General features: G+C 45.3%; 1 protein-coding gene across 1 annotated transcript; it reads left to right on the forward strand.

Moving 5' to 3' along the window:
* Positions 1 to 2,316: 2,316 nt before the first annotated feature.
* LOC124681054 lies at positions 2,317 to 22,692 on the forward strand. The gene is made up of 4 exons (XM_047216023.1): positions 2,317 to 2,361; positions 12,760 to 12,837; positions 13,001 to 13,074; positions 22,199 to 22,692. The coding sequence occupies exons 1-4, from the start codon at positions 2,317 to 2,319 to the stop codon at positions 22,641 to 22,643; spliced, it is 642 nt and encodes a 213-aa protein (XP_047071979.1). The 3' UTR covers positions 22,644 to 22,692.
* Positions 22,693 to 26,853: the final 4,161 nt, after the last annotated feature.

The raw sequence follows: 26,853 nt of genomic DNA on the forward strand, positions 1-26,853 counted from the left end.
AAATATTGAAAAAATATCAATTACATCACTTGACATATGTGCAGAACTCTTGCTAGGATACTGTTGCCTGCCAAAACCCACCGGCGAGCAACACGAAGAGCCGGGAGGGTTCCAAGACTGCTGGTGGGCCCTGGTCCCTCGGTCGTCGTCCCGCAATGCTCTGGCACACGTCCTGACGGTCGCAAGGGCGTGCCACCTGACCTATACCTGGTCGGGAGGTGTTGGATCGCTTCGATTAGTTTCCTGCATGGTAGACACGTAAACATTAAATGAGCCTCGATCGGCTCTCAGGTTACCCTGCTCATCGGCTCAAAGAGCCGATTGACCCATGGTTCATGTTAGATCTTGCAATAACATGGGTATCCTGCTTCATTATATTAAGCTAAATCGATCTACGACAGTTTAGAATTTTCACCGTATAACCGGAACATCCTACACGTAGTTGAGCCTAGCAGATACGAAAGATGGTGGAAAACTAACCCTAAAAGAGGCCTGAAAACCAACACGGAGTCGATTCCCGGAACATCCCTTCTAGGATCGGTAAGCCATACCTAGCGCACTACCGGATCGTTCAACCCGTTTGCAAGGCCTAACCATACGGATATTAAACTAATCCTTGAAGAACAAGGAGCAACTATAACAGATCAAATCTACTAAATAAAGATGAAGCAAGATGCCGCCCTTACACCTAAGATAGGTATAAGGACGGCTAGACATCGAGGGGCAGCATAGCTAAACAAGCATATCATAAGAACAACGATGCAAGCCCCAAAACATCTATGATAAGTAGTGTTACTCGCCATCAATAAGGCTTCAGTACGAGTAACACCAGATAACGAATAAACCTATACTGCTGCTTACCCGGAAGAAACCCTCGAAACAAGGGGTGGCGATGCGCCTAGATTGTGTTTGTTGTGAACGTGGTCGTCCTCCTTTCTCAATAACCCTAGGTACATATTTATAGTCTGTAGACTTTCTATCTTTGGAATACACCTGACCGTGTACGAGCTAAACTCTATCGTTTAATTCTAAACTAAGATGCAATCTATTATAATATACAGATACACGGGCAATCTAGCCCAAACTCTCGTGCAAGGCCGCTTCAGAGACGCTCCACGTGTATATCCTCCAAGCCCATCTCAATTACGGCCCATCTCCTGATTTGGCCAAAATCTGGTGATAACACATGCCCCCCCTGGTTTTGGTAATGATAATTTCAAAACCACTCTGTTTCTTCCTCATAGGGTCACGTCGTGGCAGAGCGGAACCGCTTCAGTATCTTCCCATCATGATGCCCTGTCTTCTCAACTTCTGCACGATTGACAGTTTTGGCACCGCGTCCTCGAAAATTGCTCAAGCATTAAATCTCCACTATATCCCCCTTATTTAACCGCATCGAGCAGTTCATCTCCTCATTCCCCTGCTCCGTACTAGCCATCGGCAAAAAACCCCCTTCTGCAGCCATGTCTTCTTCCTCCTCCTCCTCTACCTCATCGGATCTTTCCTCTCTGTCCTCTTCTTCTCGCGAGCCGACGCCGGAGTGGGGATCGTTGGCGGCGCACGACATCCTCGCCCCAACCACATGGGACAAAGAGGATCATGACTCCTCCGTCTGGTCCGAGGATGACAAGTCCTTGACCGACGGAGAAGACGACTTCCAGTTCCTCGTCGATGGGGAGCTGGAGGCGGAGAGCGAGGATGACTCCTTCTCCTGGGACGACTTCACCTCCTCCGACGAGGAGGAGGAAGAGGAGGAGGACACCTCCTCGTTCTCCGACGAGCCGCCGGCGAAGCGCTTCCGCGCTGGGTCGGACGACGACGACGACGATGACGACGAGGAGTAGGACGAGGCCCCTGCCGAAGGCTACGGCAGCAGCAACGAGGAGTTCGCCGGTAGCAGCGCCGACGGCAGCCACGACAGCACCGACGAGGGCAGCGACGGCCCTTAGACTAGGACTACTAGCATAGGATTAGTAGCAATCGGCCCTTCTTTTGTTCTTCTTGTCTTGAGCAATCGGCTCTTCTCTGTAAAAATCCTCCTTAGTAATGAAGAAAACGTTTCTATGTCAATTTCGCTTTCATATCAATTTTGCCGATTTTCAAAGCAAGTCAACGCACAAAGAGCCGATGGCAGCGCATCGGCCTTCACCACAAAACGCGAGTAAGGCCAAATCAGTTGCCCATTCAAACGGTAACCTGCAACCCTTATTTGAAAGAGCAAACTCAGATACCCAAATCACCGCTCGAACAAACCCAAATTACAGCCACGCGACTCTCAGATCTCGATCGCGCAGACCCAACTCCACAGCGGATCCAATGGCGGAATCATCCAACGCCAACCCTACGTTCTCTGGTCTGAAGGTAATCCCCAACCGCTCTTCGCTACACGAGCACAATGTTGGAATTAACAGCAAACACCTGAATTAATGTCTCATTCCGTCATCAATTTTTAGGTTTCAGATATTCTACTGCCGCATCCTTCTCTTCCAAATTCTCTCTGTCTTGGCCCTCGTTCTACCGAGAGTCCCGCCCATTTGATTTCATGCGAGGCCAATAGGATTCCCTTCGTGAACCAGAATTTAGATCTAACTTCCTGGGCCGACTGCTTACGAGCCTGGCCTAATCCTCCTGAAGATTGAGTCTCATGGTACAATAGAATATCCAAGACCCACCAAGCCACCTGGGAAACCACAGGAATAGCCGATGCTTTAGCTTTATCACTGTCTCCACTTGAGAAACATGAAAACCTTCTGAAAACCATCGGCTACTTTTGGTCTGATGCTTTAAATTGCTTCATGTTTGGCCATGGCCCCATGACACCAACTCTACTAGATGTGGCCATGATCACTGGTCTAGACATTGCATCTCCAAGCCCCTCTGCTTTTATGCTGCCGAAGGTTCCTTTCACACTCTCTTCCAAAACAGAGTGCACAAACTGGGGTGCTTACCTTCGACGCCACATGAAAAACAAGGGCCCTGTAACAGAGAAAGAACACACAGCCTTCCTGAATTTCTGGTTGGAACACTGATACGTCTCCGACGTATCGATAATTTCTTATGTTCTATGCCATATTATTGATGATACCTACATGTTTTATGCACACTTTATGTCATATTCGTGCATTTTCTGGAACTAACCTATTAACAAGATGCCGAAGTGCCGCTTCTGTTTTCTGCTGTTTTTGGTTTCAGAAATCCTAGTAACGAAATATTCTCGGAATTGGACGAAACAAAGACCCGGGGGCCTATTTTTTCACGGAGCTTCCGTAAGACCGAAGAACATACGAAGTGGGGCCACGAGGTGGCGACACCACAAGGCGGCGCGGCCCGGGGGGCCCGCGCCGCCCTATGGTGTGGCCCCCTCGTCCGGCCCCCGACTCTGCCCTTCCGCCTACTTAAAGCCTCCGTCGCGAAACCCCCGATGCGAAAAACCACGATACGGAAAACCTCATCGAGACGCCGCCGCCGCCGATCCCATCTCGGGGGATTCTGGAGATCTCCTCCGGCACCCTGCCGGAGAGGGGATTCATCCCCCGGAGGACTCTACACCGCCATGGTCGCCTCCGGAGTGATGAGTGAGTAGTTCACCCCTGGACTATGGGTCCATAGCAGTAGCTAGATGGTTGTCTTCTCCTCATTGTGCTTCATTGTTGGATCTTGTGAGCTGCCTAACATGATCAAGATCATCTATCTGTAATTCTATATGTTGTGTTTGTCGGGATCCGATGGATAGAGAATACCATGTTATGTTAATTATCAAGTTATTGCATATGTGTTGTTTATGATCTTGCATGCTCTCCGTTATTAGTAGAGGCTCTGGCCAAGTTTTTGCTCTTAACTCCAAGAGGGAGTATTTATGCTCGATAGTGGGTTCATGCCCGCATTGACACCTGGGACAGATGATGAAAGTTCTAAGGTTGTGTTGTCTTGTTTCCACTAGGGATAAAACATTGGCGCTATGTCTAAGGATGTAGTTGTTGATTACATTACGCACCATACTTAATGCAATTGTCCGTTGCTTTGCAACTTAATACTCGGAAGGGATTCGGATGATAACCTCGAAGGTGGACTTTTTAGGCATAGATGCAGTTGGATGGCGGTCTATGTACTTTGTCGTAATGCCCAATTAAATCTCACTATACTTATCATGACATGTATGTGCATTGTTATGCCCTCTCTATTTGTCAATTGCCCGACTGTAATTTGTTCACCCAACATGCTTTTATCTTATGGGAGAGACACCTCTAGTGAACCTGTGGACCCCGGTCCATTCTTTTAATACTCGAAATACAAATCTGTCGCAATACTTGTTTTACTTGTTTTCTCTCGCAAACAATCATCTTCCACACAATACGGTTAATCCTTTGTTACAGACAAGCCGGTGAGATTGACAACCTCACTCGTTTCGTTGGGGCAAAGTACTTTGGTTGTGTTGTGCAGGTTCCACGTTGGCGCCGGAATCTCCGGTGTTGCGCCGCACTACATCCCGCCGCCATCAACCTTCAACGTGCTTCTTGGCTCCTCCTGGTTCGATAAACCTTGGTTTCTTTCTCGAGGGAAAACTTGCTGCTGTGCGCATCATACCTTCCTCTTGGGGTTGCCCAACGAACGTGTGAAATACACGCCATCAAGCTCTTTTTCTGGCGCCGTTGCCGGGGAGATCAAGACACGCTGCAAGGGAGTCTCCACTTCTCAATCTCTTTACTTTGTTTTTGTCTTGCTTTATTTTATTTACTACTTTGTTTGCTGCACTTATATCAAAACACAAAAAAATTAGTTTACTTGCACTTACTTTATCTAGTTTGCTTTATTTACTATTGCTAAAATGGCCAACCCTGAAAATACTAAGTTGTGTGACTTCACTAGCACAAATAACAATGATTTCCTATGCACACCTATTGCTCCACCTGCTACTACAGCAGAATTCTTTGAAATTAAACCTCGCTTTACTTAATCTTGTCATGCGAGAGCAATTTTCTCGGTGTTAGTTCGATGATGCTGCTGCCCATCTCAATAATTTTGTTGAACTATGTGAAATGCAAAAGTATAAAGATGTAGATGGTGACATTATAAAATTAAAATTGTTCCCTTTCTCATTAAGAGGAAGAGCTAAAGATTGGTTGCTATCTCCGCCTAAGAATAGTATTGATTCATGGACTAAATGCAAGGATGCTTTTATTGGTAGATATTATCCCCCTGCTAAAATTATATCTTTGAGGAGTAGCATAATGAATTTTAAACAATTAGATAATGAACATGTTGCTCAAGCTTGGGAAAGAATGAAATCTCTCGGTTAAAAATTGCCCAACCCATGGACTCGACTACTTGGATGATCATCCAAACCTTCTATGCAGGACTAAATTTTTCTTCGCGGAACTTATTGGATTCAGCTGCTGGAGGTACCTTTATGTCCATCACTCTTGGTGAAGCAACAAAGCTCCTTGATAATATGATGGTTAATTACTCCGAATGGCACACGGAAAGAGCTCCACAAGGTAAGAAGGTAAATTCCGTCGAAGAATCCTCTTCCTTGAATGATAAAGTTGATGCTATTATGTCTATGCTTGCGAATGATAGGACTAATGTTGATCCTAATAATGTTCCATTAGCTTCATTGGTTGCCCAAGAAGAACATGTTGATGTAAACTTCATTAAAAATAATAATTTCAACAACAATGCTTATCGGAACAATTCTAGTAATAACTATAGGCCATATCCCTATAATAATAGTAACGGTTATGCTAATTCTTATGGGAATTCTTACAACAATAATAGGAATACACCCCCTGGACTTGAAGCTATGCTTAAAGAATTTATTAGTACACAAACCGCCTTTAACAAATCTGTTGAGGAAAAGCTCAATAAAATTGATATTCTTGTTTCTAGAGTTGATAGTCTTGCCTCTGATGTTGATCTTTTGAAATCGAAAGTTATGCCTAATAGGGATATTGAAAATAAAATTGTTACTACAGCAAATGCCATCCAAGTTAGAATTAATGAGAATATAAGATTAATGGCTGAACTGCGTGCTAGGTGGGATAGAGAAGAAAATGAAAAACTAGCTAAAAAGGAAAATGTAGCTAAAGTTTGAACTATTACCACCACTAGCAATGCTAATGACTCATATGTTTCTGCACCTCCTACTATCAATGGTAAAATAATTGGTGTTGGCAATGCTTCTACTCCTAGTGCAAAGCGCGCAAAATTACCTGAAACCGCTAAAACTGCTGAAACCGCTTGTGATAAAACTGCTGAAATTTTTTCCAACCTTGGGGATGATAATCCCATTGCTTTAGATTGTAATGATTTAGATTTTGATGATTGCCACATCTCTGAAGTTATAAAGTTCTTGCAAAAACTTGCTAAGAGTCCCAATGCTAGTGCTATAAATTTGGCTTTCACAAAACATATTACAAATGCTCTCATAAAAGCTAGAGAAGAGAAACTAAAACTTGAAACTTCTATTCCTAGAAAGCTAGAGGATGGTTAGGAGCCCATCATTAAAATGAGAGTCAAAGACTTTGATTGTAATGCTTTATGTGATCTTGGTGCAAGTATTTCTGTTATGCCTAAAAAAGTCTATGATATGCTTGACTTGCCACCATTGAAGAATTGTTATTTGGATGTTAATCTCGCTGATAATGCTAAAAAGAAACCTTTGGGTAAAGTTGATAATGTTCATATTATGGTTAACAATAACCTTGTCCCCGTTGATTTTGTTGTCTTGGATATTGAATGCAATGCATCTTGCCCCATTATATTGGGAAGACCTTTTCTTCGAACTGTTGGTGCTACTATTGATATGAAGGAAGGTAATATTAAATATCAATTTCCTCTCAAGAAATGTATGGAACACTTCCCTAGAAAGAGAATGAAGTTACCTTATGATTCTATTATTAGAACAAATTATGATGTTGATGCTTCATCTCTCGATGTTACTTGAGTTACACTTTCTGCGCCTAGCTGAAAGGCGTTAAAGAAAAGCGCTTATGGGAGACAACCCATGTTTTTACTCCAGTATTTTTGTTTTATATTTGTGTCTTGGAAGTTGTTTACTACTGTAGCAACCTCTCCTTATCTTAGTTTTATTTTTTGTTGTGCCAAGTAAAGTCTTTGATAGAAAAGTAAGTACTAGATTTGGATTACTGCGCAGTTCCAGATTTCTTTGCTGTCACGAATCTGGGTCTATCTCCCCGTAGGTAGCTCAGAAAATTACGCCAATTTACGAGCATGATCCTCAGATATGTACGCAACTTTCATTCAATTTGAGCATTTTCGTTTGAGCAAGTCTGGTGGCCTAATAAAATCCATCTTTACGGACTGTTCTGTTTTGACAGATTCTGTCTTTTATTTCGCATTGCCTCTTTTGCTATGTTAGATGAATTTCTTTGATCCACTAATATCCAGTAGCTTTATGCAATGTCCAGAAGTGTTAAAAATGATTGTGTCACCTCTGAACATGTGAATTTTTATTATGCACTAACCCTCTAATGAGTTGTTTCGAGTTTGGTGTGGAGGAAGTTTTCAAGGATCAAGAGAGGAGTATGATGCAATATGATCAAGGAGAGTGAAAACTCTAAGCTTGGGGATGCCCCGGTGGTTCACCCCTGCATATTATAAGAAGACTCAAGCTTCTAAGCTTGGGGATGCCCAAGGCATCCCCTTCTTCATCGACAACATTATCGGGTTCCTCCCCCGAAACTATATTTTTATTCCGTCACATCTTATGCACTTTGCTTGGAGCGTCGGTTTGTTTTTGTTTTTGTTTTGTTTGAATAAAATGGATCCTAGCATTCACCTTATGGGAGAGAGACACGCTCCGCTGTTGCATATGGACAAATATGTCCTTAGGCTCTACTCATAGTATTCATGGCGAAGTTTCTTCTTCGTTAAATTGTTATATGGTTGGAATTGGAAAATGCTACATGTAGTAACTCTAAAATGTCTTGGATAATTTGATACTTGGCAATTGTTGTGCTCATGTTTAAGCTCTTGCATCATATACTTTGCACCCATTAATGAAGAAATACTTAGAGCTTGCTAATTTGGTTTGCATATTTGGTTTCTCTAGAGTCTAGATAACATCTAGTATTGAGTTTTGAACAACAAGGAAGACGGTATGGAGTCTTATAATGTTTACCATATGTCTTTTATGTGAGTTTTGCTGTACCGTTCATCCTTGTGTTTGTTTCAAATAACCTTGCTAGCCTAAACCTTGTATCAAGAGGGAATACTTCTCATGCATCCAAAATACTTGAGCCAACCACTATGCCATTTGTGTCCACCATACCTACCTACTACATGGTATTTATCCGCCATTCCAAAGTAAATTGCTTGAGTGCTACCTTTAAAATTCCATCATTCACCTTTGCAATATATAGCTCATGGGACAAATAGCTTAAAAACTATTGTGGTATTGAATATGTACTTATGCACTTTATCTCTTATTAAGTTGCTTGTTGAGCGATAACCATGTTTCGGGGACGCCATCAACTATTCTTTGTTGGATATCATGTGAGTTGCTATGCATGTCCGTCTTGTCTGAAGTAAGAGAGATCTACCACCTTCATGGTTGGAGCATGCATATTCTTAGAGAAGAACTTTGGGCCGCTAACTAAACCCATGATTCATGGTGGAAGTTTCAGTTTGGACATATATCCTCAATCTCATATGAGAATAATAATTGTTGCCACATGCTTATGCATTAAAGAGGAGTCCATTATCTCGTTGTCCATGTTGTCCCGTATGGATGTCTAAGTTGAGAATAATCAAAAGCGAGAAATCCAAAATGCGAGCTTTCTCCTTAGACCTTTGTACGAGGCGACATGGAGGTACCCCATTGTGACACTTGGTCAAAACATGTGCATTGCAAAGATCCGGTAGTCCAAGTTAATTAGGACAAGGTGCGGGCACTATTAGTATACTATGCATGAGACTTGCAACTTGTAAGATATAACTTTCATAACTCATATGCTTTGTTACTACCGTTGACAAAATTGTTTCATGTTTTCAAAATAAAAGCTCTAGCACAAATATAGCAATCGATGCTTTCCTCTTTGAAGGACCATTCTCTTTACTTTTATGTTGAGTCAGTTCACCTATTTCTCTCCACCTCAAGAAGCAAACACTTGTGTGAACTGTGCATTGATTCCTACATACTTGCATATTGTACTTGTTATATTACTCTATGTTGACTATTATCCATGAGATATACATGTTACAAGTTGAAAGCAACCGCTGAAACTTAATCTTCCTTTGTGTTGCTTCAATACCTTTACTTTGATTTATTGCTTTATGAGTTAACTCTTATGCAAGACTTATTAATACTTGTCTTGAAGTACTATTCATGAAAAGTCTTTGCTTTATGATTCACTTGTTTACTCATGTCATTACCATTGTTTTGATCGCTGCATCCACTACATATGTTTACAAATAGTATGATCAAGGTTATGATGGCATATCACTTCGGAAATTATCTTTGTTATCGTTTTACCTGCTCGGGACGAGCAGTAACTAAGCTTGGGGATGCTGATACGTCTCCGACGTATCGATAATTTCTTATGTTCTATGCCATATTATTGATGATACCTACATGTTTTATGCACACTTTATGTCATATTCGTGCATTTTCCGGAACTAACCTATTAACAAGATGCCGAAGTGCCAGTTCCTGTTTTCTCGCTGTTTTTGGTTTCAGAAATTCTAGTAACGAAATATTCTCGGAATTGGACGAAACAAAGACCCAGGGGCCTATTTTTCCACGGAGCTTCCAGAAGACCGAAGAACATACGAAGTGGGGCCACGAGGTGGCGACACCACAAGGCGGCGCGGCCCAGGGGGCCCGCGCCGCCCTATGGTGTGGCCCCTCGTCCGGCCCCCGACTCGCCCTTCCGCCTACTTAAAGCCTCCGTCGCGAAACCCCGATGCGAAAAACCACGATACGGAAAACCTTACTCGAGACGCCGCCGCCGCCGATCCCATCTCGGGGATTCGGAGATCTCCTCCGGCACCCTGCCGGAGAGGGGATTCATCCCCCGGAGGACTCTACACCGCCATGGTCGCCTCCGTAGTGATGAGTGAGTAGTTCACCCCTGGACTATGGGTCCATAGCAGTAGCTAGATGGTTGTCTTCTCCTCATTGTGCTTCATTGTTGGATCTTGTGAGCTGCCTAACATGATCAAGATCATCTATCCGTAATTCTATATGTTGTGTTTGTCGGGATCCGATGGATAGAGAATACCATGTTATGTTAATTATCAAGTTATTGCATATGTGTTGTTTATGATCTTGCATGCTCTCCGTTATTAGTAGAGGCTCGGCCAAGTTTTTGCTCTTAACTCCAAGAGGGAGTATTTATGCTCGATAGTGGGTTCATGCCTGCATTGACACCGGGACAAGTGATGAGAAAGTTCTAAGGTTGTGTTGTGCTCGTTGCCACTAGGGATAAAACATTGGCGCTATGTCTAAGGATGTAGTTGTTGATTACATTACGCACCATACTTAATGCAATTGTGCTGTTGGTTTGCAACTTAATACTGGAAGGGGTGCGGATGATAACCCGAAGGTGGACTTTTTAGGCATAGATGCAGTTGGATGGCGGTCTATGTACTTTGTCGTAATGCCCAATTAAATCTCACTATACTTATCATGACATGTATGTGCATTGTTATGCCCTCTCTATTTGTCAATTGCCCGACTGTAATTTGTTCACCCAACATGCTTTTATCTTATGGGAGAGACACCTCTAGTGAACTGTGGACCCCGGTCCATTCTTTTAATACTGAAATACAAATCTGCTGCAATACTTGTTTTACTGTTTTCTCTCGCAAACAATCATCTTCCACACAATACGGTTAATCCTTTGTTACAGCAAGCCGGTGAGATTGACAACCTCATCTGTTTCGTTGGGGCAAAGTACTTTGGTTGTGTTGTGCAGGTTCCACGTTGGCGCCGGAATCTCCGGTGTTGCGCCGCACTACATCCCGCCGCCATCAACCTTCAACGTGCTTCTTGGCTCCTCCTGGTTCGATAAACCTTGGTTTCTTTCTGAGGGAAAACTTGCTGCTGTGCGCATCATACCTTCCTCTTGGGGTTGCCCAACGAACGTGTGAAATACACGCCATCAAACACTTCATATTCTGTGGCCCTTCACTTGCTCCAACCAAGAACTATCTCTCCTTGGCCTATGAACTCGCCAGAGGCATGCAGCTGGGCATTGGCAAACTGTTCCTTGGAGAGGTCTATCGATATCTCCAACTAATGTCTGTCAAACTGTTTTCCCAAAAGACAGTCAAAACAGGAGGTCCCTGGTGGTTTATTCAACTATGGGCTCAACTGTATTTCCAGAATCATGTCCCAAACTTTCCGCCTTTGGCCACTTGCACCTTTCCAGATATTAACGGGAAGCCAATCCGGTGCACCAACTACAGCCAAGCTCTATATAGCCTTCCAGGTAGTAGACTGACCCTCAAGGAAGCATCGGAGTGGTTCAGAATTTTCCACCAAGGCCTGGACAATCCTCTCTTCTTTCCTTATACGGAGTCTGAAAATTTCGAAAATCCAGTCTCCTTCAGGCTAGACAGCTTTGCCGATGACGCCAACACTCGGCAATTGTATTCCATCATGATCCATCCCTGCTTCCTTCCAGTTGGCATGAGCACCTCAAACAGGATCATCAAACCTGGTTATGAGTCTTATCAGCCGGTCGTAGCAGCTCGGCAATTTGGTCTTGGGCAGGTGTCTCCTCATTTCTTCCTTCACCACTTAACAGAGAGTAGAGCTGATCTGCCCGATGTCCTCACGGGTCAGAGGTGTTACTCTTTCTTTGACACTCTAACCATCCCAATTCCTCACAACCTCTCTTTCACCTCATCAACCGATGGTTTTGAGACTTGGTGGTCAATGTGGAAGACTCATGCCTTCAGGAGAGCTCTGGGACCGTTGCTGAAACAACTTGATGCTGAATATGACGTCCCTGCAGAACAGGTACCACTACTCACAAATTTCTTGAAGTGGCTCACAATGATTTCTCTCCTTTTATAATCCTGCTCTATCTTCTTGCAGCAACAAGACGGCCCAGAACCTGTACATGATGACGGCTCCCCTTTCAACTTCCTCCCACCAGCTCCGGTGGTCCTCTTCTGCAAAAACTCACCACCCTTGAAAAAGGTCGTGATGCAGAGCCAGCCGACTTCACAAAAATCGGCTTCCAAGAGTAGAGCATCTTCTAGGCCAGCTGCCCCCCGAGCCTTAGCTAAGGCGAGAACAGCAGTGAGGAAAGTAGCTGCCAGGAAGACCTTGAAGCGCCAAAACCCTACTCCAGCCCAAGAAAGTTTGCACGTAAGCTAACCCCTGCCTTGGCTGATTTCATCCATCTTTCTAGGCTTCTGCAAATCATGCTTGTATTTCTTTTACGAGACTTCTACCGAAGAAAACTCCAGCGAGGGGACACGAGTCCGGTCGAGGGGACTCGAGCTCGGGCAACTCTGGGAAAACCACTACGCAGAGCCAGCCAGACTTGCCACCGTCGGCTTCCAAGAAAAGGTCAGCTCCTGAACCTGCTGCTTCCCAAGCTCCGATCAAAGCAGGGCAGGGCGGATTACGCACGAAGAGCCGATGTATCAAGAGAGCTCGCAAGGAACCGCAAACCTCTTCATCAAACCAGGAGGTTTTGGATGTAACTACTTTACATATTCTCCTTGGCTCATGCTCCATGCTAACCTGTTGCTGTTCTTAACGGCTAACCACTTCCTCTGCAGACCGATGACACCTCCAGTGGGGAAGTCGAGGAAGTATTGATGCTATCTGCCACCCTGGACCTAACAACTCCTGACAGTGTAGCTGACAAGGCTGCCACCTTGGCCAAGCCCATAGCAGAAACACAAGAGCCGATCACCTCTTCATCGGCTGTTCCCCTGGTCTTAGGAGAGGTACACTCCCTTTCCTTATCTCTGCCTTTCTCTTTTGCTGTATACTGACGTTGTTCTTGTTGTTTGTCAGGGTTATGACCTCTCAAGCCTGCTAACATTCGACCCTGAATCCATCGAGCCAGCTACGTCTAAAGCAAGTGCAGAGTCAGGGCCCAGTGCTACACATGATCAACTCCAGCATCTCAAGGCCTTGCTCTCCTCCTCAATTGAGACATTGGTTAACAACCCTGACGAACTGAAGAGCATCTTTGAAGACGTCCAGCCTCATCTCCCGGTGACGTTGCAGGTGAAACTCTGGCCAGTTGTAACTCTGTCTGCCTACAGGTCACGGGTGACATGGGCTCGTCAGAGAATCAGCCTACGCCACGCCCAGCTTCCGTTGAAAGCCGATATTGCAGACAAATGTCAGCGGCTTAATGAGAAAAAGGCAGCTTTGGACGCCACAACTGACACCTCTGTCAGCCATCGCTCGAACTTGAGACCTTGCGCAAGGAGTTGGAGGACCTTGAAGAGAGGGTCCGAGCAACCAAACAACTCATCCAAGACAAGGAGGCTTTTATTGCCCACTCCCACGATGAAGCGAGAAGGCCTCAAAGCTGAGCCGAAGACCGATCTGGCCGAAATACGTGCCCTGAACAAGCAGCTGGTGACGGGCAAGGACGAAGATGATGAGGTCGAGATCGCCGAGGTGGATCGTGTCCGTGCTGACGCCCTCCATGCTCTTGAGACATTCCTTCAGTAGAGCTTGTACCTTTGCTTGTAACAGTTCATACCTCTTGAGTCGATGGTTGTACATCGCCTTTTTATTCTAAAGTCGATGTCTGTGCATCGGCTGCACTTTGTCTCCTGTTGCTCTGTATACATTTTTTTTATTTGGCCGATTTCATGTATCGGCCCCCATGTCTCACTGTCCATCATCCCATATACTTGGGAAATGTTTCTTGCGAATATTTCTTGCGATGCTGGTCGTTGACAACCCCTGGGAACATACTTCATGGCCTTGTATCTTATCCATTTAGGTGCCCCCCGAGCCGAATCTTTCAAGTAATTGAAGATATCAGCTTTCTAGCAATCCAGTCCCAGGAATTGTACCTGAACATCGGCTCCACCTGCTAGCTCGATGTTGTGCTTTATTCTGGCTACGTGACATGCTTGGGATGAGATCATTGCTTTTTATTTTTTGGGGCCGATCGCGAGGATCGGCCTTGCCACGTACGTCTACTGACTTTGGTCTTGCTACTCTGTCAGGCCGGTGGATAAGACCAGCCTCACCCCGTTTTTTGAAGCTTCGATGCGCTCACAGCCGTCCAAACTGATTCCAGAGATCGGCTCTTGGTCATCTGCATCCCAAATGTTCATGCCAGCTAGTGAGATCTCGATCGAGTCATCTGCATGAACGACCTCCACTTCATCTCCATCCCACTGTATCAGGCATTGGTGCATCGTAGATGGAATGCAGCAGTTAGCGTGAATCCAATCCCTCCCTAGCAGGACAGCGTAGGTGCTCTTGCTGTCGACGATGAAGAATGACGTAGGGATGGTTTTCCGGCCTACGGTTAGATCTACGTTCAGAACGCCTTGTGCTTCTGATGATTGGTCGTTGAAATCGCTTAGTGTGACGTTGGTCTTGATCAGATCTTCGTTAGAGCGTCCCAAACGCCGTAGCATGGAGTATGGCATTATGTTGACTACCGCTCCCGTGTCAACCAACATCTTGTTGACAGGCTGCCCATTGATATAACCTCTTAGGTACAGGGCCTTCAAGTGCCTGTAGCTCCTCTCTCGTGGCTTCTCGAAGACAACTGGCCGTGGACCGCAGTCAAACTTTGCTACTGGCACTTCTTCAGTTCTTGGAGCATGAAACTCCGACGGCAGTATGAACACCATATTTGTGTCAGCCGATGCCTGTGCATCGGCTTTTGTCTGCTTGGGGCGCCATTCTTTCTTCTGTGGACGCGCCTCCGTCTCCAAAGTTTGCTGAATTTTCGCGGCCAGATCGGGCCGTGCTTTCCTCAACGTGTACAAGTACTGCGCTTCGGCTTCCTCCAAGTTACGTAGCCGCTGAACCCTACGCTTCTGAGAATGACTGAGTCCATCAGGGCACCACCTTGGCCGGTGGTACCTATCTTCTTCTTCGTCTTCTGACTCCTCGAAATCTTCATCTCGAGATGACTCAGCTCGTCGGCTCTGAGGTGGGAGAGGCCCTAGACGCCTGAACACTGAAACCTCACTTGTGCCCTTCCTCTGCTGTCTACATTCTGGGCAGTTGTCGATTGTAGGCAATCGGCTCACTCCTGAGTCCCAGCAGTGCTTAAAGAAAGGACAATCCCAGTGTCTGTCCCTGTCTTCCTGCTCTCTTGATCTCCCTTTAGCGCGGCGTTCATATCCTTCATCGTCTCTATCATATCGACGATGGTTTCTGTTGTCTGCACCAGACCGACGATATCTGTCGTCATCTTCGTCGTACCGCGGACGTCGGTCGTACTGGTACTCATATTTGTTAAGGAGATGCGCGGAGAGTGGTCGTTGGTACCGCACGCTTCTCACTTCTTCCTCGGTGAGGTACCGTCTGTTATCATATTGGGGCCGGTCGCGTGGATCGGCCTCCTTCTTATCCTTGCCAAGGGAGTGACTGCTCTCCTCTTTATCTTTACCATGGTGGTCTACAGGCCCTGCCATGTTGATATCGAAAAAGAAACCCGGCTGACGCTTCGTGGCATGGTTGAGCTCCACCATGTTGACGCCAGGAAACGGTTGCATGTCTACTTTCATGGCAAACTGACCGAAGATTAATCGGCCTTGTTCTATCGCCATTTGAATCTGTCCACGCAACACTTTGCAGTCGTTGGTGCCGTGGGTGAACGTGTGATGCCATTTGCAGTATGGTCTCTCGTTCAACTCTTGCACCGTAGGGATTTTATGGCCTTCGGGTAACTTCAGATGTTTTTCCTTCAGCAGCAAATCGAAAATCTGCTCAGTTTTGATTATGTCAAAGTCAAACCCTTTTGCAGGCCCTGGTTGTTTCACCCATTTGCAGGACACGGGGCCTGCCCCCCGAGTCCATTCAGCCACGGCGACTTCCTGATCTTCTGCAAAGTCTTCAACTTCATCTGCCTCGACCAGGCCTATCGGGCGCTTGAACTTGTCTTGGTACAATTCTGGGTGGCGCTGTTCATATAATGTTAACTTCTGAACCATGTGTGCCAGTGAATTGTACTCCACTTGGAAGGTCAGATCCTTGAGTGGCGCTGCGAGGCCTGCCACTGCCAACTCGACTGCTTCTTTCTCAGTTAAACGAACCGAATAACATCGGTTCTTGACAGTTCTGAAACGCTGAATATACTCAGACACCGTCTCTCCCCGCCTTTGCCGCACCTGCGTCAGATTGGCAATGCCAGCTTCGGTAGCTTCTGAGTGGTATTGTACATGAAACTGCTCTTCCAGTTGCTTCCATGTCCGAATTGAATCTGGTGGCAACGAGGTGTACCACCCAAAAGCTGGACCTGTGAGAGATTGCGCAAAGAACCTTACACGTAGCGGGTCTGATGCTGAAACCATGCCCAACTGTGCCAAATATCGGATCACATGCTCAATTGAGCTAGACCCTTCTGATCCACTGAACTTTGTGAAATCAGGGAGCCGATACTTGGGCGGCAGCGGGATCAGGTCATATTCGTTGGGATACGGCTTGGAATAGCCGATTGTTCTCCTCTTTGGCACGATACCGAACTGATCTCTCAGGATTGCACTGATTTGATCCATGGTATAAGCTGCAGGGGCTGAGCTTTCATGACTCGTTCCGGTGGCATATTTAGCTAGCCACGCCTGTTTCTCAGCGTCTGCTCCAGCACTCCCTCCTGCTCCAGTAATCCCTCCTGCTGTAATCTGGTTCGTGTGCGCCCAGTTGTTGCAGTCCGGCACGTATGTGCACACGTATCCATGTGGGATTTCTTTGGGCGGCTCATACAGGAATTGGTAATCGCCAGGATCACCTCCAACCTTGTAGACGTCGTATGCCAGTGAACCTTGTTGCTGTGGAGCTGCAAGCATGAATGGCAGTTGCGGCCTGGTGTGGAATGGTATTTCTCCCTGGTGAGTCCCTAGGGTAGGTCCTGACGGAGAATACTGATGCTTCATGATTTCCTGAACCACACGGAGCGCAACACGCTCAAAAGCGTTCACCAGGCTCTCAGAATGACGATGTAGAGAATGAGCCACCATATAATTGGTTTCCTGGCGCAGGGCTCTGGTGTGCTCCTCCTAAGAAAGAGATAGATCTACTCCATCGAGCACGCCTTCGGGTGTGAATCCTTTGAACCTAATGCCATGTGAATGGGTTTTCTCGAAAGAGCCGATGAGATCGGCTTCGAAGAGAGCCTTAAGCTCATCATACTTCTTCTTGTGCTCTTCAGGCAGATCTTCGTACTTGACTGGTTCGCCTGACATCTCAGCTGCAGATGTTGACGTGGTTGTTGCAGATTGTCCCACCGGGCGTGCCAGAATGTGTTGCCTGCCAAAACCCACCGGCGAGCAGCGGCGAGCAACAAGAAGAGCCGGGAGGGTTCCAAGACTGCTGGTGGGCCCCGGGTCCCTCGGTCGTCGTCCCGCAATGCTCCGGCACACGTCCCGACGGTCGCAAGGGCGTGCCACCCGACCTATACCTGGTCGGGAGGTGTTGGATCGCTTCGATTAGTTTCTCGCATGGTAGACACGTAAACATTAAATGAGCCTCGATCGGCTCTCAGGTTACCCTGCTCATCGGCTCAAAGAGCCGATTGACCCATGGTTCATGTTAGATCTTGCAATAACATGGGTATCCTGCTTCATTATATTAAGCTAAATCGATCTACGACAGTTTAGGGTTTTCACCGTATAACCGGAACATCCTACACGTAGTTGAGCCTAGCAGATACGAAAGATGGTGGAAAACTAACCCTAAAAGAGGCCTAAAAACCAACACGGAGTCGATTCCCGGAACATCCCTTCTAGGATCGGTAAGCCATACCTAGCGCACTACCGGATCGTTCAACCCGTTTGCAAGGCCTAACCATACGGATATTAAACTAATCCTTGAAGAACAAGGAGCAACTATAACAGATCAAATCTACTAAATAAAGATGAAGCAAGATGCCGCCCTTACACCTAAGATAGGTGTAAGGACGGCTAGACATCGAGGGGCAACATAGCTAAGCAAGCATATCAGAAGAACAACGATGCAAGCCCCAAAACATCTACGATAAGTAGTGTTACTCGCCATCAACAAGGCTTCAGTACGAGTAACACCGGATAACGAATAAACCTATACCGCCTAGATCGCAAGATGCGATCTAGGCAGCATGATGCTTACCCGGAAGAAACCCTCGAAACAAGGGGTGGCGATGCGCCTAGATTGTGTTTGTTGTGAACGTGGTCGTCCTCCTTTCTCAATAACCCTAGGTACATATTTATAGTCCGTAGACTTTCTATCTTTGGAATACACCTGACCGTGTACGAGCTAAACTCTATCTTTTAATTCTAAACTAAGATGCAATCTATTATAATATACAGATACACGGGCAATCTAGCCCAAACTCTCGTGCAAGGCCGCTTCAGAGACGCTCCACGTGTATATCCTCCAAGCCCATCTCAATTACGGCCCATCTCCTGATTTGGCCAAAATCTGGTGATAACAGATACTGGTCAAAAATATCAAGAAATATATCCACAATTTGACAGAACAAATTATTCTGGTATTGGTAGTTCCTATGGCATGAAGACTTGATGACCATTCCATCATAGCTGATACATCTCTATCTGAGACTCCCACAGTAACTCTTAAGGGAAACATATAAGCTCAACAGACTGATGGCTATTGTTCCCAATACAAGAACTTCTAGTAGGTTATGTGTCTGTTGTTTAATACTACAATATATAAACTCTCAGCAGACAAGAAACACATATCACCAAATATTATAAACGAAGCCGAGCTTGTGTGAACTATATCGCTTGACTCAAAACTTGATTGGATTCCTAACTTCTGGTCCCAAACAAAGCACAAAGGTAACATCAGAGACTGAAAGTGACTAACCACACTCCGGAGAGCTTTAGCCCATACCTAAATACCAAGAATATATATCAGATACAAACATAATAGTTAGTCGACAACAAACATAAGCAAGTCAACAACATTTTGATATATACTATGATTATCTTATCAAGTGAGCCAGAGCAGGGCCTTGTTGTTGAGAAAGAAAATATAATCACTTGATGCCATGGCAAATGCAAAGCCATTCCAGAGTTTAAGACGTACTTTTTCGTCACCGAGATCAAATACACTTAAATAAGTAATAAAACTGAGGCAATATTGGAGGAACAATCCAGTACATTCTAATCTCTCAGTCAACCTGCCAGTTTTTCAATTGGAGCTTAACTGTATCTCATTGTTGTCATCTGGTCGATACATTTTTGTCATTCTTGCACAACAACTTGATAATACTTGTAAAAATTTGGGTAAGGGTGCACTTAAGTTATGTCTTACATATAGTTATGCTTTTCTGATGATTGTGGTTGTTTTTGCAATGTGCAAAAAGAAAGATGGTTATGCAAACTCTGAGTACGAGCATATGACTGTGACCCCCAAGATATATGTGGTACTGATATTCACCCTTCTTTAGAACCATACCATTTCTCATCCTAGAAGAAAAGATAAATCTTGAAACTGAGGGAAATTAATTTAGAATAAATATCAGCAACCTTTGGAAAATAATTGACAGAAACAAAATTCTAAAATTGGTAGTACATATGAGTAATACATAGCCACACATTTGATGAATTCATATCAGTAATCATTTTCTCTCTGTTACAGTTATAGGAAAGGAGATACATACAATATACGTAGACTGATGGTGTTGTTTTTTTACATCTGATACATACAATTTTCGATGATAGACTTGAAAATGCTCATCTTGATTAAAGATATTTAGAAAGTGGTGTACCAGTATTAAAAAAACCAAGGTAAGAGGACTATGCTAATTAAATTTTATAATATCATATAGTGTAATCTGGATACTTGTGCCAAAGTACCACATTTCAACACAAAAACAAAACCAATTAGTGGAGAAATTATCCTTGATTAAAGAAGGAAGTGATCACACTTAAAATATTTAGTAGTTCACATACATAACACACAAAGTAATAAGCACAAAAGAAAGCTCACTCATATTGACTGATATGATTGCCATCTTTCTATAAACTGAACTTCATCAATTAAAGCAAAATAACCGAGTTATAAGAGCCAATCCGAAACTAAGAAATTGAGTGGATTACATACCTTGACTGTACACACTCCTCCTTCTTTGCAGATGAAGATGCAGGTTATTCATCTGAATCAATCAAGAACCGAAGCAATTAGCAGCACACGTACCAGAGTTATTCTATCAGGGTCTAGGCGTCAGTGACTCGGTGCTCTGTGAAATTAGAGTTGTCGATCGGACACCCGGCTATATTTGGCACACGCCTGCCGTTCTCGTCGGCCACACCAACCTCCTAGGAGGCTCGGATTGTGCAAATGCTCTCGTAGGCAGAGCCTTCCTCGTCGGGGTGCATCATATCATTGCCAGTGGTAACATCCAGAAAGATGCGGGCTTCCTCACCAACGCCTTACATCATGGGCGAGCATTGCTGTCAAAACGAATTTGAGAAAGTCATTAATTAGAAGAGAAAACTGCATGCATGCAAGGTTCCTGGATGCTCAAATTTTTGTAGCACATTTCAGTCTATGGAAAGATTTTCCAGTATAAAAATGTGCATGGAAAAAAGCTTATAAGTACTTTAGCAAACTCAGTGGCGGCCACACTGCCAAGGTGACTGGCCTTTCCCATGACATCTCCAATGCCCTTTGTTGAATCTTTCTACCAAAGTGTTCGTCATTGCTGTGCTTACTACTTGCTTCGCCCTCTGGAGTTTAAGTTGCCTCTGATCTGGAACATTAAACTACCAAGTCTTGATATAGTGTTGAGTAGCCATTAAACTCAAGTGCAAATTGCTAATCGAAAGAATAGAGTTCAGGAATAGTGCCTAGCATACTCAATTTCAGATAACAATTAGACACTCTTGTCTCTAACGAATTGAATCATTTCACCATGGGAATGAACAGTGCACAATTTGTTTTAGAGAAGATATTTGGATAGGAAATACCTAACATGGCCCGAGTAACTCAACAGGTTTGGTCGGTCCAAAAAGTGACTTGAAGGCGGCGGCGTTTAGGACGTGTTGTTCGCCGGAATTGGGCGGCAGCATGGAGATGTTGCCTCCTACGTACATCCTCCACGGCGGCATCGAGGCGTCAAACTGTTGTATCACGTGTGTGGAGGTGTTGAGCGGCTACCCTGGCCAAATCAGTTCAGGGGGTTAACATTGTTGATGAGAGGAATCGCGAGCACCTGGGATCTGGGAGGAGCGGCAGCGGCCGCTGCGTTTTGGACGTCCCATCCATCGGGGTTTGGGATCTGTGGTGTGTGTGCGTTAGCGATCAGGGCCATGGCGAGTGGCGAGTCTGACTTTTTTTACATCAATAATTAAATATATGTGACTTTATTTGATAACAAGGAAAGTAAATATTTGATTTGATAGCTTTAGGAAATAGGACCAACGAGATTTTCTTATTTGATTTGATTTGAATGTAAGCTAAATTAGCGGAGCGTTGGAATAAGATCGTGATTGATTGAGACCATAATTTCCTTGAGCATTTGGAATGTCTGAGATTTTTTCCGGAGAAAGGAAATATATCTTTCCTAATTAATTAATAGCGTGATTGATTATACCATGATTGTTACGAAATTAGATCCGACGAAACGGAGACCGTGAGATTATATTGGACGGTCCGGATGCTTTTAATGACGACCACCAAAGTGCGCTGAGTGTCATAACAAGGAAAGTAAATATTTGATTTGATAGCTTTAGGAAATAGGACCAACGAGATTTTCTTATTTGATTTGATTTGATTGTAAGCTGAATTAGCGAAGCGTTGGAATAAGATCGTGATTGATTGAGACCATAATTTCTTTAAGCATTTGGAATGTCTGAGATTTTTTCCGGAGAAAGGAAATATATCTTTCCTAATTAATTAATAGCGTGATTGATTATACCATGATTGTTACGAAATTAGATCCGACGAGGAGACCGTGAGATTATATTGGCGGTCCGGATGCTTTTAATGACGACCACCAAAATACGTTAAGTGTCAAACGACCAACTCCTATTTAATAGTAAAAATAACAATTTCTAGCAGATGCGGGAGGGCGAGTCGGGCTGCCCGGGACGAGGAGCGGCATGACCCCGAGACGGGGTGCGGGGGCGAGGCGGCGGGGCAGGCGGCTGCGGACTGCGCCGCGGTGTGCTGCTGCTGCCCCATGGCGCTGCTGGAGGTGCTCCTGCTCGTCGCCGTCCGCCTCCCCGCCGACCTCCTCCGCCGCGCGCGCCTCCGACGACGCCGGAGACGCCGCCGCAGGGGCGGCGACGCGTCGCTGTCGGGGAGCGCCAAGGCGATGATCGCGGCCGTGGACGCGCTCGAGGCGGACGAGGCGGCGGCCGGCGCCAGGCGCGCGCAGGCGGAGGTGGAGGCCGCGTCGGAGCTCGAGCGCGAGATCATGGCCTCGCGGCTCTACGGCGCCGGCTTCTGGCGCAGCGCCTCCTCACGGTCCAGCTCCTGCGCGTCCTCCGCGCGCCGGCCGTGAACGGCGGCGGCCACGTCAACCTCGTCTTCCCCGTCGAGTGTGCTTGTCTGTGTGCGTTCGTGTTAGTTTAGCATTACGGCAAGCGATCGTGCACACGTGCTGTACTGTACTATGGACCTATGGTTGTTCTAGGATAGATTGGTGATGGACCAGGTGTAGAAACAGGAGGAACTGTGGTCCTCAGCTCATGTTGATCGCCTAGATTTTGTGTCTGTTTGTGGAAGGGGATATCGAGCAGCATCTCCTGGCGTCTGTGGCACTGCTTACATGGTGTGAACAATCACCATTAGGAACCAATAATGAACCTAAACCTAATGCCACCGGAGACTCAATACTCTTAACTAAACTTCATCAGCCATTGGATCTCATGCTACACTCGTACTTTACCTGCGTGTCTGCTTGTGATATCATTTACTTTTTGTTGATCCTTCTTCGATATATAACATTGGTTGGCAGACCAACCTAGTATACTCCGTACTAGCAGCCACCTACACATGTTGCCATTTCTCCCGGAAGGAGGGAATAAATAGGAAATGAATTACTTCCACCCATCATATTCAACCAATCATGGCAACCTACCATCACGCTTTTCATTGAACAGACTGAACAAATAGAAGCACCGAAGCAATAGTCCTGAGAAGCAACGGACAAACTTTGACAAGTATGGACTCGGAAAAGTGAGGTGTTCTTCGCTAAGACATCTTACCATTTCGCGAAATCGTATATGTAATCTGAAAGTTATTTTCAAACTTGCTCAAAGGAATCTCCACTTGAAGCATAACAAGGTCGCCAGACGTACCAATCAATAAGAAAATTTAACAGAACAACCCGAGAAGATGAGTACAATCCACATGGAGTATTTTTGTGTGACACCACTATTCTTTCTTTCTCCCGTGAGAGACTTTCTCTAGAGAGGTGGCTAGCCCCCACCTTCTTGTCCCTAATTGCCTTCTCCTTCAAGAGGAAACCAATTGTCTTGCCAGATCAAGTGCTAGCAGCCTCCAGGTTAGCGAGGAATTCACAAAGCTTTTTGGCGAAATGAGCCCCATGAGCAGGGCGATGCACGGGATGCCACAACCTTGTCACCCAAAGGAACAGCCTTGCCGACAGACCCATGCAAGTAAACTACATTAGCATCCAAACCTCCACGATCCGCAGAGTCAAGCAATTACCCTAGGCAAGAAACCTTCTCTTCCCTCAATTAATATGGTGTCGCATCACCAAAATGGACTATGATACCGTGGTAAGAACCGTCCATTGTCAAAGCCGTAAGGGAAAGAGATATATGCCGAGACTGGATTTCACTCTTCCCTATGTGTGCTACGCGTGTGGTCTGCCCGCGGGACACGTTACCCGAATCTCCGTGTGCCGCATAGGGAGGACGCACGTATGATGGATGTAACTAGATTTTCCTAACTATCAAATGCTCTGTGGTTGAAAAGAAAATAGACTAACCCAATAAACATGTTTGGTTTTCTCCAATATCTCAGCTAACTCTAAACCTCCAAGAGTCTCCGGTTCAACAAATGTGGTGATAGGTTTCTACTATCATGTGATATGTCAATCAGCCTATATATAATGAAGAAGATACGTAAAAAAGACATAATATAATGTGGAAGTCATGAAGACGAAAAAAACTAGAAAAGCATGAACTAACTACCGCCTTGTACAAGAAGTATGAGTTTATTTTGTACCTATGATATCTCAAGCATGAATGAACTAGCACCCATAAGAAAAGCATGAACTCAACAACATACTAATACTGCACTAATGATAAGTGAAACATCACAAGTCCAAATAAGAGATTTACAATAAATTATTATTAATATGGAGGAGAACAACGAGGAGAGAAAAGGATTTCAGCAATTCGGTCAATGATGACAACTTGTACTGGTGGTGGTCAGTTAACGGCAGCGGCGTCGACTTGCTCTCCCTCGTCTTCCCCGTCGAGTGTGCATCTCGAGTGTGAAGGTGAAGTTTTTCGCATGGTTGGCTAACCAAAATAGGATTTGGATGGCGGATCGTTTGGCTAAACGCGGTTGGGCCAACTGTGGGCTTTGCCCTCTTTGCAAGCAGTGCACAGAAACCATCGATTATCTTCTCGTGCATTGTCGCTACACTACCTGTCTTTGGGGCTTGATCAAGGAATGGATGGGGTTGCATGGACTACAGTCGGCGCAATGGGCGGACCTGGACATGGCCGCTTGGTGGAACATGATGGCGGGTGGACGCAAGGCAATGGCTTCTCTCACCTTGCTGGCCTCATGGGAGGTTTGGAATGAATGGAACGCAAGGGTATTTCGCGCCAAAAGTGCGCCGCCTCAAGTAGTGTTCGACAAAATTAAGAAAGAAGGGCGTGTGTGGGTTATAGCGGGGGCCAAAAAATTGGGCGAAATGATGCCGCTAGAGTGATGCTTGTATTTCTATGTATGGAACTATACATGATATCCATGTAAAACTTCTACTTCTTAATTAATAGATTGGAGCAAATCTTTTGCCCCCCGTTTTTTTTAATGAACCCTAAACCTAATGCCATTGGAGATTACTACAATCTGGCAATATGATAACTCCACCTCCTCATGGTACACTCGTCACTCGTATTTTATCTGCTTGCTTGCTTGTGATATCGTTTACTTTTTGTAGGTCCGGCTTGAATCTGTAGCATTGGTTAGCAGCCACCTATACATGTTTCCATTTCTCCCGGAAATGAATTTCTTTCACCGATCATATTCAATCAGAGATGACAACATGCACAGGTTGATAGTTAACGTCACACTTTTCATTCAACAAACCAAACAAACATAAGCAACAGTCGTGAGAAGCAACGAACAAAACTTGACATGGACTCTGGAAAACTGGGGTATTCTTCGCTAAGATATCTTACCATTTCGCGATATTGTATATCTAATAGCCAACTCTAGCACGTGCTCCTAGGCACTATGTGAGACTAAAATGTGGGTCATGTATTTGTAAAAGTACTACACTTCTATAGCTTACTATTGTACATACTAGCTATAAGTTGACTATAGATGATGTGGCAAATTGTTGTAGCCGGCTGTCGGCTACACTATTGTTCTTGCTCTAAGAGCTCACTTCTCTTCTCTCTCCTAATCTCTCTCCTCCAACTAAGCAAACTTATAATATTTTATTTCTTATAGTCAGCTGACTGTATCTTATTGTACTTGCTCTAATTGTCAAAGCTCTAAGAGAAAGAGACATATGGCGAGACTGTATGCATGTAGTTTGTCCCTATTTGTGCCACGTTCGTGGTCTGCCCGCGGGACACGTTGTTGCTGTCAGAAACCCACCGGCGGGTAGCGACGGGCAACACCGTAGAGCCGGGAATCTCCCAGGACTGCGGCTGGCCCTGGTCCCTCCGAGCGACGGCCCGCAAAGCCTTCGGCACGCACGTCCGATGCTGATGCAAGGGCGTGCCACCTGACCTATACCTGGTCAGGAAGGTGTTGGATGTGCCTCGCTTAGTTTCCTGCATGGCATACACGTAAACATTAAATACGAGCCTCGATCGGCTCTCGGGTTATCCCGTGAATCGGCTCAAAGAGCCGATCCACCCATGATGCGTACGAGGTGTACGATCGGATGGTGGTCCTGCTTGATCAAAACAAAGCTAAAACGACCTACTACGATTTAGGGTTTTCACCGCATAATCGGAACATCCTACTCGTGATTGAGCTCGGCGGCCACGCACGGTGATCGTAAACCGACCCTAGACAAGGCCTAAAAACCAACACGAAGTTGATCCTCGGAACATCCTGTCTAGGGCTAGCAAACTACACCCTACGCGCCACTGGATCCTTCAACCCGTTTGTAAGACCTAACCATGCAGATATTAAACTAATCCTTGAAGAACAAAGAGCAATCATAACGGATCGGATCTACTAAACAATGATCAAGCGGGGTGCCGCCCTTACACCCAAGATAGGTGTAAGGGCGGCTAGATGCCTAAGGGTTGCACGACGATAGCATATGATATGATGAACAATGCTAACCCTAAAACATCTATGATAACTACGTTGCTCGCCATCAAAAAGGCTTCAGTACGAGCAACGCATGAACGACGAATAAACGTGTGCTGCCTAGATCGCAAGATGCGATCTAGGCAGCATGATGCTTACCCGGAAGAAACCCTCGAGACGGGGGAGTTAGCGATGCGCCTAGATTGGTTTGTGGTGAACGTGATTGTTGTTTA

The sequence above is a fragment of the Lolium rigidum genome, unplaced genomic scaffold, assembly GCF_022539505.1.
Source record: "Lolium rigidum isolate FL_2022 unplaced genomic scaffold, APGP_CSIRO_Lrig_0.1 contig_32828_1, whole genome shotgun sequence".
Taxonomy (NCBI): Eukaryota; Viridiplantae; Streptophyta; class Magnoliopsida; order Poales; family Poaceae; genus Lolium; species Lolium rigidum.